Source organism: Porites lutea, chromosome 6, assembly GCF_958299795.1.
Source record: "Porites lutea chromosome 6, jaPorLute2.1, whole genome shotgun sequence".
Lineage (NCBI taxonomy): Eukaryota > Metazoa > Cnidaria > Anthozoa > Scleractinia > Poritidae > Porites > Porites lutea.
The window spans coordinates 2,256,360-2,267,865 of NC_133206.1; the positions used below are offsets into that span (position 1 = coordinate 2,256,360).

Genomic DNA, 11,506 nt, shown 5'->3' on the forward strand with positions numbered 1-11,506 from the left:
CAATTAAGTTTCTTATTTTTTTTCCACCACTCGGTAGTGTCTGGAGCCCATCCTGGTAGTGTTCACTTAATGTGTTCACTTGTTCCAATCGACGCTTTCAAGCGATATAATTCGTGGACCGATACGTTTCGGAAAAGCACTAAATTTGATCTTTCCTAAGCTTTCTTCGCAAAACATGCGTGGCTTCGATCACGCAATGATTCTTATTCCCAGTTTCCACGGTCTCCGCTAGGAACGCCTGGCACAATGACCCCCTTTTGTGTCACAAATACGAAGAAAAACGCGTTGCAAATTAAGAGCCTCGCTGCTTACGCCAGCGAGACTAACAAAAGAAAAAGAAAAATTACCTGGGACAAGAAATTAACTACAACATAAATACCGTACAAAACACCAAAACACTTTCCATGTGGTATTGTGTTTTTAAATAAACCACTACACGAGGCAGAGATATCATTGTTAATAACTTTAAATGTTATTTGATACCAAACCAGCAGAAGACAAATAGCGTTAATAGACCTTCCCCGCATTCCTGTGAACAAAGGAAACCAACTCAAGGCTTGGGCTGACTTTATACAGTAATTGGTACGAAATTGTTTATTCAAACTTGAGCTCGTTTTCTTACGTTTGCTCTCTGAAGTGGAATGCGGGAGAAGTCTGTTGTACGTCTAATGACGAGTGAGAGATATTACAATTTTTCTAGTTAAATAAATTCAATACCTTTTGTTAAGTGAGAAGGCTTAGCTAGACGACCAATCATACATGCAATATTATAATACATTATAATAATTATTTTATCTATCATGCATGGCTGAAATAATAGAAAACAGCTTTTCATTTGGACAAAGCCAAAATGAAAATAACAATAATTTGTTAAATATTTCAGCTATGCTTTCAGCAACAATCACTGCATAAACATTAAAGGCATTAGGCAGTTGGAAAGTTGGAAGACAATCTGGAAAGTTAGGGGTCATACAAACATGATAATCTTACGCTGAACCACAAAAATACGTGTAGAACCAAAAAAAAAATAACAGTGGAATCTCGACCTACCCTTAATGCGTTTTCAAGCTTGAAAAAAAAAACAATTACACTAAACATAATCTGCTGACAAAATTGTTCTTTTTCCAGTCTATAAGGAAGGTTCCAAAAAGATAAAATGTTATATTATGTAGCCTGTGGACAGGCTCCCTAGTTGGAGCAGGGCCTAAGGGAAGAAAAAAGGGTAGGGAAGCCTGTGGACTTGGTTTTGATGCTCCCCATCCGCCCACTTGCAATTATCCTGTAACACATACAGTGTCTGTCAATGACATGTCAATAAGGTTATTACACCTGTCAAATTATGAAGTGCATCAGTTTCAATAACATTTGCAGGCATGCGAATATTTCTCATCACTTAATTGTAAACAGTCAGTGATCTGACCAATCAGATAATGATACAAGAATATGGTATTATGGATGGGTGCAAACAAAATAAAGTCTACAGGCTCCCCCACCATTTTTTGCTTCCCCAGGCTACACTCAACTTGCTTTGCTCACCGATTTTCTTATTCATCCCGCTATACATGGGAGCCATTTCACAGGCTATGCTATATGGAGATTGGATAGAGAAAAGGGAATTCTGGCATTAGTAGTCACTATCATCTCATGCCCCCCTTCCCCCCCCCCCCCCCCCAGATCATATCTGCCAGGTATATTACAGTAGAACCTCAATCATCCAAACAATCAAGATTTCTGATCATCGAAAATTACATGAACATTGATGTGGTCTTCCTCGTTGCTACTTCTATCATTTCAAAGGACGATTACCCACAACAATAGCAAAAATGCACTGTCATCTGTGGAATAGCAAATAGCTCAGTTTCAGCATTTCAGGTTAAAGCACTTGTTTAGTACAGAAGTCCGTTTCAAAGGCAATTTATCAAACAAAACAAAATTGTTACCTCTCATCTGGCAAGTGGGAATGCATCATTATTCATGAAAAAAATCAAGGTAACAAGAAGTCTGGTTCCTATAATCAGGGGCCAGATAATTGAGGTTCAACTAAACTATTTTATGAACAGCTTTGCTGTCTAATACTTACAGCAACACATTAAAATAATCACGATTTCTGTGAAACATCAAGTACATTATTTTATGCCCTACCATGCCAGGAATGAAACAATCCAAACCAGATTTCAAGATACAGTGGAACTTCGATATAACAAATGGCCAAGGGACTGACAAAATATGTTTGCTATAATGAGGTTTCGTTATGTCGAGGGTTTTTTTTTTTATACTTTACTACTACTGGGGCTAGGAATAGCATTCCTTATACTGAAGACTTCCTTTGTGTAGAGATTTTTTTAATCAAGGTTCCACTGTAAAGAGTTAATAAGAAAGAACTACATATCCATTAAGATGCTTCAATCAGCCTTATAAATGCAAAGAGCTGTAAGACAGTCAATAATAATAATTATTATTATTATCATCTTTCTTTAACAAAACCTGTGCACTTGAGCAGTTTTGACCACTGAGAAATCACTAAAAATCCATGTCTCTTGAGTACAAAGTGACGCAAAGAAAGACAAGAAGCTTGTAAAATATAAGGTAACCTCACAGTACAGCACGAAAATGGACCAACACCCTCAGAAGAGGATTATATGCAACATGACGTTCTCTTGATTTATGAACAAAACTGACAACCAGTAAAGACAAATAATCTTGTAACATCTCCCTTTTCCCCTTTTCATGTAGAATGTCCCATGGAGAAGATGAATAAGGTATTTAGTCCTTCTGCTTGTTTTTAGTAAAGTTCTTTGTTCATAGCAAAGGTTTACCATAGCTAATCCTTTTTCATTTGGGAGCCATTTTTTGTGCTTGGGACTTGACTCTTTTGTCATACTCTGCTCTATTTTGGCTGCAAAAAAAGCATAATACATGAAAATAGTAATTTTGCGAAGCAAAACAAGCAAAAAGACGTAACAAAAAAACAATCAGTAAAATTAGATTACTTTATATTGTGTTACCAACATTCAAACATCTACACAAGGCATCTGGGTCATATTTCCTAACAACAAAGTATGTTTTTTTCTGTTAAAAATGTATTAAAAGGTACATGTATGGGTGCTGTGTTGATTTAATAGGAAATTTTATGATCCACCAGCTACCTTGTTTCTTCACTTCACCAGAGAAATAAATTGTCCTTAAAACAGGAAAATTTAAATACTCAAACTAAATGTACCTTTGGATTATTTTTATGACATAAAAAGGTAGTTCTAGTATTTAAATGTTCCTTTTTAAGAACAAATTCTCTTGTGAAGCAAAGAAACAAAGTAGCTGGTGGATAAGAAAATTTCCCCTTACTCAAAGTGGCAGCTCATTTCAAAGCTCTAGTTCCCATTTTCAAAATTTTGTCAGGAATACAGACAGAAAAATCACATGAATTTCTTAGTTTAATTTACCTAATGAACCAGGCAAAACCAGTTGTAAAGTCCAGAGTTGTTCGAAGGCCAATTAGCGCTTAAACTGGGGTTAAATTTAACCTGCGTTTCTTTTTCTTGTGTTCAAAAGCATTTTCTTGGATAATTTTCTGTGCTATTTTTAGAGCTTCCAATCATCAACTTGAAGTCAAAAAGAATTAAAACAAAATTAAAACTGAAATGCTTTCTAAGCTTTCAAATCTGAATTCAAATCTCGCACTAACCCTGGGTTATCTTAACCCAGCTTTGAACAACTCAGCCCAGATGATATATATTTTCTGACCATGTGTTACTTACCAATATATAGTATAAGCTTCTGCCTGTGCAGGGTCTTTTATGTTAGGATCATTAAGTAGGTCTTGAATTCCCAATAAAACCTAGAAAAAGAATCACAAAATTACTGATAAACTTCTGCACACAAAATCTTAATCTGGAATGTGGCTACAAGCCTGTGCTCTAGTGGAGCCCAGTGACCCCTGGTGCCCAACTTTCACTCTCCGGTGACTAGAAAATCTTAGTTTTTTTCATACAAATATACTAGGTGCCATGCATTTCACAGTTTCAGAGCACTGGGCTCCCTCCAATTTTCCTTAGAGCCACAGCCTTGGGATAAATGAAATTAAGACTAAGTTAAACTCCAGACAATGCTAGTCAGCAGTCTCTTGTATGTGATTTTTGGAGATGCACTTATGACTTCACAGGGGCTTTTGGGTTTCTACAGCATTTTCGCTGTGGCCAGGCCATTACGCTGGCATTGTCTTTGGTTGGTCATGCTTGTTCAGATTTCTTACTTGTTTAATAGTGACGGCTGGCCTCCAATCCTTTTCTTCATCCAGAAGAGACAAACATACTGTTCCTGATGGATATACATTAGGGTGAAAGATTGGAGGTTCAAATTTACCTGAAAAAGTAAAAGATACCCTGTTTATTAAGCCTTCATTTCCTAATCATTTCACACTGAAGCAGTTTGTTATATGATATAACAATAAATATTGTCTTACTACGTGTATATATCATAACCAGTATTTAAAATACATTAAATTTAATTTCTTATAAGAAGCCTTCACTTTTGCAGAGTTTGAGCCAGGGCACCATTCTCACACTTCCATAACAATTTTTTTTTCTGTACATGTACAATTTGGCTGTGCAAGTAGGATCCAGTTGTCTTCTTTTTTTCTTTTTTTTTTAAAAAAAGAGCTTTGAAATACATTTACTTTGTAACGCTTTAAGATCAACAAATGTTTTTTACTGAGGAAAATTGAGGTGTCAAAATACACACTCCAAAATTGTGGATGGCCTGTATCACAGCCTGTTCCTACTGTATGGTGTGTAAAATTCATTTGTAGTCTTCATCTTTGTAAAATGAATGTGAATGATCAAATAAAGTTATTCTTCACACCATGTGAATGCTCTGCTAAAGATAATTCCACTACCACCAAATGAAAACATTAACACCAGTAAACATGACCACAGTTAGAAATATGATAAGCATCTACATAATTTTTGCACACTTCATGCTTGACTAGTTATGTACTGAAATATGACCCTGCTGACTCGTGTCTTCAACAGGAAAAATCTAATGATAAAAACACTCTTTGTCCCCTAATTTTCACTGTTTGAGCTGACTCAAATCCTACTATCGACTGAATGAAGGGGTATAACAACAAAGAAGCAAGCAGGAAGGAAATACATGTACATCACTGTATTTTCAGAAATTCTTTGCAAACCCCCTGAATTATTTGTAATAAGATTGTTCATAAACCATATATGATCTAATAGATGTCTGTAGCTTTTACATTTAATTAAAGGGCTCCAAGAGAAGGAATTTAATAAACAGGAGGCGTTTGAAAAAGAGAGCCATTTAACAATCTCTACAAAACCACAGTAATATGCTCTCCACAAAAATGTCAAGACATTTTATAAACGCGAAACATCTAGTCCATCAACTGATACTGTATGTCTAGGCCATCTACATTTGCAAAGATCCATCTCCCTCTTTCAGGTGTCATCTTGGATGTCAAAATCCTTGTTCAGGGTCATTGTGTTTTCATTGATGGCTTATACTTACTTTAAACTCAAAATTGAGTAAGATGCAATGCCGAAACTTTTATTAATCAAGCAAGAAACTGAATAAATTGAATGATTTTACTCTTTTTGCCAATTCCTAGTATTTAGGAGCTATTGTCATGGCGTGGGGGTGGGGGAGGGGGCATCTATTAGACAGGGGTTGTATATGTTACGGGTCAATTTGATTTCATTAAATTTTTATAACCTAGGTTGTTTCCTTATTTCCTTTGTCTCTTAGGGTTAGGAGACAAAGAAAATTGAGAATCAACCTACGTTAAATCAAAATTAGCCTGAAGACGAATTTGACCTGTAATTAATATGTATTGGAAAGGGGCCTATAATACAAGCTAAAGATTGTAGAGAGGCTGTTTAGTAGACAATAAGCATTTATTTCACAGGGAGTGTCAATTACATGATTTACAGTTACCATATTAATGAGCAACCCTCTTGGTTTAGTTGTACCTGGGGCTTACGCATCAAGTAAGCAGGGGTTTCAATAAGCACCTACAGCTGACATAATGTGTCAGCTACTTTGCTCATAAAAGACGGCTACTTTCTTCTAGAAAGAACAAGCAACAGCTTTAAATAAATTATGACATAAGCAAAAATATAACATAAAATCTGAATGTAATTTTATGATGTGTTTTCATAGAGGTCCACTGGTTAACTTAGGTTATAGGGAGCACTCAAGGTTGGTTGGTCGGTCGGTTGGTTGGTTGGTTGGTCGAGTGGTGTAAACTTTCATTGTATGCAAATGAGCTTCATGATGAGGAGGTGGTTTATTTCGAGCGGTGATATCGATGGAGCACCATTTTGGTCACGTTTTGGTTTTGCCACATTACATGCTCAGCCATGTGCATGTCACTACAATTATTAAAACCTGTTAGTCCAGAAAAACCTTTTCAAACTAAAGTACGCATTTGAAAATGACAAATAATTTAAAAACAGTAACATATAAATAGACCACGGAAAGATATCCAAAATGATCATATCTGAATTTTCCAGTGGCATCTTCTATTTGTTTCTCTTTTGGTTTGAGCTGTTTGGCAGCTGTGGAGCTTCCCTCTTACACTGATACATCACCAAAATCAACTTTGCTACACGAAGCTTAATCTTTTATTTCCACCTGGTATCTCTAGGTCATAAGAGTTAGCTGTTCCAGCCATTTTTACATAAAATAACCAAAGAGAGCCAAAGAGTGGTCGCACCTCTGATTCTGCAGCCATGTGAACGACGAAGCACATATCATACGCCACGCATATGCATTAAAAAAGGATTTTTTGTAAGTAGTCTCCTACCAACAACATTTATGAAAGCTGGTTAAGACTGATTATAGTTTAGTAGCTTCATTAAAAATAAACTGGGGATTTCACGTTTCATAGAAAATACAGTGAGCAAACCAGTAGCGAGTACATGTATGCTCACCAAATACAGAAAGTTATCAAAAGCTCCTGCCATCCAGCTCGTGATTAATTAAGGCTTTAAAAAGTTTTGAAAGTGTCAACAGCATCTTGCTCACAAAGTCTATGACGTACCAAGGCAAGAATTTGCTTGTGATCTATGTTTTCGTGCATATTCTGTATCTTTCAGTGTAATCAGTTGTGCAGGTTTTAATGTTTTTGTAAGCAGAGCAACAGAGTTAAAACTTGAGCGGGACCACCTGTACGGAAATTGAAAACCAAATTAAAATAAGAAGCAGGCAGGATAAAATTTTCAACAAAAATTTAAATAAGAATGATGTACAGAAAACGAGAAATCAGAGGTTGAGATAATAATTAAGCATTGCTACAGCCATTGCTACTTCTGACCAACGTTATATGACAACATCAATCATTCAAAGTAACAAACTAAACCGAACAGCATTAGGTTATTAGCAAAATTGGAGTCACGGTTGATCACATGTTGGCATTTTGGCAATGATGTAACTTCCCTCGAATCAAGGCCCTTGGTTTTCGTGTATTCCTACATACCTAAACAGAGGGTCCACAATAGGTTTGGCAGGATGCGGGATTTGGCTATTTTTCGTGGTGATACGCGGGATGCGAGCTAAAAACAGGAGCGGGATGCGGGAATTTTAATAACCAGCGGGAACGGAATTTCCTATTTTTATGGGGATGGGATGCGGGAATCGTAAGGGAAAAATAGCGGGATGCGGGAATTTAGTTTTGTCTTGACTAAAAATTTATTAGCGTTGACTGAAAAAATGGTTCTTTAGTGTGTATACCGCCTTTGTAGTCAAGTTATGAGTGTCAAAGGAAGTGAAGCCTGTCAAATTTTGCCCATTATCACTTTTGTATATTGTTCGTCTTTTCCGATTTACTATTTTCGTCGTTTTTGTCACTCGGAAAGAGGAATCAAATCACTGAGGTTACAAGTCACGTGCATTGATCTGCACTGATTCCTGTTTTGTTGACGGATTTGACCTTTTCTGCTTTTTCCTGGACGGGCCTGGTCGGACTTGGACGATCCTTTGGACAGCGCATTTGTTAAGTAAGTCTCAGAGTAAGTCTGACCAAGGTATGGCCACGAGAACTGATGGAAGTGCACAATGACGACAATGTGGTAGACATCATAAATTGTGTGGCTCTGTATTACGAAAAACTGAGGCGCCAGTGGGAATGCATTTCTTTGGGAAGAATAATTTTAGAGCTCCTGTTTCAAGGCAAGTGAAGACCTTGAAGGTCTTAAACGAAACAGTCAGGTGAGTTGACCTGAGTTTACTGCTATCTAGACTGCTTGCAGTCCGCCTTTTCTCTTAAAATCCGTCTAGTTCTTATCTCAGCCAGCGCGATTGCAAACCCGACGTTATGTTACAATACTGGATTAGGACCAGAGTGACGTTTATCGAGGCTCGCGTGCTTGGGTTTCTCGTGCAGTAAATTTGCAAAGAAAAATAGGAGACTGCTCGCAGTCCAACTGCTATTTATTATTAATTGTTTTCAACGACCTCATTATCCTAGCCTGCAAGCAAGCTCTCCTATTTGGGCAAGCGAAGCGAGCAGCTCGCTCGGGCGTTCTCGCGAGACTCGTTTAACTCGCCCAAATAGGAGAGCTTGCTCGCAGGCTATCATTATCCCTGTATTAGATCTATTATAACCTGCAATATCAATGTTGAAAAGATGATGTGGTAACATTTACAGCACATCTGAGCATAACTATCATGTTGGAGGGCAACAGTGTGCCGTTCAACATGGTAGCCAATAAAATGTCTCCCTTAAATGCATTTCCTCTCAAATTTCGGGTGTACAATAATTTTGGTGTGCTTTGTCAAATTTTGGCATCAGCAAGATTCCAACTCATTGTTTAAAGGAAGCATTGGTCAGACAGGGCTTCTGATATTATGCGATGGTGCGATTTTGCACATTTTTTGGCCTCAAAATCGCATCAGATTGCACAATTTGAGGAAAATCACATGACAAATTCGTAAAAGAAATGCTAAATTCAAGTAAAGTAAACAATAAATTCTAATGATTTACCACAAAAGAAAGCCTTGCAAGACATCTCAAACCTTTGATAGCGGTATCTGGGCAGCCATTTTCATTCAGAGACAAGCAGTGTGGTCAGTGGTGTAACGGCATCATGTAATATTAAACAAGTGTCCTTTTTCTTTCTTACAATTTGTTTTCTCTTCCGGGTCAAGATAATTAGACAAACTTAACTATTTTGTTTTAAAATAGATGTTTTCTTATTCTTTTACATTCAAATTGCCTGTTAAACAACATTAATGTGATTTTCCTAATTCAAAACTTGGTAAAACAATGTTAATTAGCCCTGAAAAAATTGCATAATTTATTGCATAACAGTCCTATCTTATCGCACAATCTGCCCTGAAAATGCCACATAATTTCTGATTTTTTGTCGCACCCTACGAGAAGGCCTGGTTAGAGGATGAATTGCCTGGACTCTTGTCCATTGGGCAAGTGAGATTTTAAAGTTACTTGCTCAGTAAGAAAATCTAATTGTCCTGCACTACCAGGCAAGACCTTTTTGGAGCCCTGAAAACAATGTTGTTACTGTATAAAGGACTTACAAAACCAAATAGAAACGTACGATCAGAAGCAGGCCAAAATAAAAATAGTCACAACAATGTATAAAAATAAACTTGCAAAGTACAGGATATCAACATAGCCATATAAGCCATGTTCAGTTCATTTACAACACTAATTCTTCACTCAGTGTTGATTTCCAGTGTCACATAATTTTTTACGTGTGTATGTGCGTAAAATTTACGTTTGTAAATAAAATAGAGGCAATGCATGAAAGGTTGCTCGTAAGCGTAAAAGTTGAACCTCGCTCAACTTCTCGTTTTAGCTCAGCACTTTTTATCTTCCCTCTATTTTATTTACATGATTAAAATTTATGTGCGTTAACGCGCGTAGCCAAAAACATGTCAGTGCAAATCAACCTTAAGACACTGTCTAAAAAAGATGTTTTCTCATTATGCGCAAAAGCTAGTTTTGGAATTGCCAACTTGTCACTCTAGCCAGATGCACTGTCAATGCCAATAAAATGATGAATCAGAGGCTGGCAATTGCTCCTCGAAAATGAGCTGTGGTGAAGTTAACACACCCTCCCTAATTTTTTTTGCCTCCCTTTCCAAAGCTATTCACCCCAGCAGTCAAGATGAAAGATTCCAATGATCTTACAAGAAAACAGGGAAAGGTAAAAACAGTCTGTTACACCAACTTTGCCAATCTTCTTGAGTATATGGGTCACTGTTTTCTGAAGGAGGAATGAAGACATGATGGGAAATAGCATGAGAATGGAGCTAGGACACTGGAAAGTGGGCTGGAAAAAAATTTGAGCTTGTAAATAACATAGGTACCTCTCCCTAAGGCTTTTCTGTGAAGCAATAAGAAATGTCTGAAAATTAAATTAATTGGTAGATATCCCCAGCACGCCTTGAATAAAAACAAAAGATAAAAAATTCCTACATTTAGGAGGTGTTGAAGGGTAATCATCCTTGAAAACCATCCTCAGAGTGTAACATCCACCTTCCCAAGGAGTCTAACAAATAATAAACAACATGTGAGAAGTCATAAGGCAAAAAATATATATTTTCAAATCATTTAGCAACAGGAAAAAAAATTGTCAACTTTCCGCAATCTTTCTTCTAGAATTTCCTTATGTAACATAGGTATAATTACAAAGAACAGGCATAAATGTAAGTACGTACAATTACAAATTGAAGAATGATTGTGTCTGAGACCGGTAAAGTTATTATTACTATTTTTATTATTTTGAATCCACCTGATATTTTAGGACTGGAAAAAAAATTTCTCGCTAATGTTTAATATGAAGGAGATTCAGGAAGATTAACAATTATTTCTCATTTAACTCCACTTCAAAAACATTATCGTACATACCGATTTCTTTCCAGGAATCGCTGTGGGAAAGATAAAAAGAAAATATTGATTTATCACGAAACAAACAAATATCCTTTTTGTGTCGTTATCGAAACAAAAAGCAAGTATTTACAAGGATGGCAGTTTTGTAGAGTAACCTTGATTTTTTGAAAACAGTGATCATGCATGCAGTGATCATATTCCAGTAAGACTTACCACACTCCCAGTTCATCAGATTTAACGTACCATCGGGGTTTTTTGCAGGTTTGGCAACAAATCCCTTATAAGAACAACAGCATTCAATTTAAAGATAAAGTTGTCGAAATCGTCTTAGGAAAATCAATGAAACGACGAACATTAAGCTTTTCACATGAAGTAGGGCAACTATGTAAGCACTTACGAAAGGATGATCTTTTCGCCAAGCTTTTCTCTCCTCTGTTAATCGGCCGATCGCAATACCAGACATAACAAATCGAATTCAACTCTTTATAACAAAATTTTCAGAAGAAAAGGAGATAATCTTAAAATTGAAAGCTTTCATAAAAAGTCATGCAATCCCTGTCAATTGGACTTTTTCGCTTTTGAGTGTACATCACGTGACTTATCCCGCGAAAGCGAGTGCACGCGCAGTAAACT

The 11,506-nt window shown here is 36.7% G+C and overlaps 1 protein-coding gene across 1 annotated transcript; it reads right to left on the bottom strand.

Annotated features, from left to right (window-relative positions):
- Positions 1–1,673: 1,673 nt before the first annotated feature.
- Positions 1,674–11,466, bottom strand: LOC140940445 (SUMO-conjugating enzyme UBC9-B). Its single transcript, XM_073389420.1, has 7 exons — positions 11,271–11,466; positions 11,087–11,150; positions 10,892–10,911; positions 10,460–10,532; positions 4,250–4,359; positions 3,756–3,835; positions 1,674–2,896 (listed from the first exon to the last, which is right to left on the bottom strand). Exons 1-7 carry the CDS (start codon positions 11,334–11,336, stop codon positions 2,833–2,835), a joined length of 477 nt encoding a protein of 158 aa, XP_073245521.1. The 5' UTR covers positions 11,337–11,466; the 3' UTR covers positions 1,674–2,832.
- Positions 11,467–11,506: the final 40 nt, after the last annotated feature.

Coding starts and splice junctions, on each gene's coding strand:
- LOC140940445 (XM_073389420.1), bottom strand. CDS start 11,336: ATGTCTGGTATTGCGATCGGCCGATTAACAGAGGAGAGAAAAGCTTGG. Junction 10,912..11,086: donor TCTGATGAACTGGGAGTGTG/GTAAGTCTTACT, acceptor TCTTTCCCACAG/CGATTCCTGGAAAGAAATCG. Junction 3,836..4,249: donor CAGCCGTCACTATTAAACAA/GTAAGAAATCTG, acceptor TTCTTTTTCTAG/GTTTTATTGGGAATTCAAGA.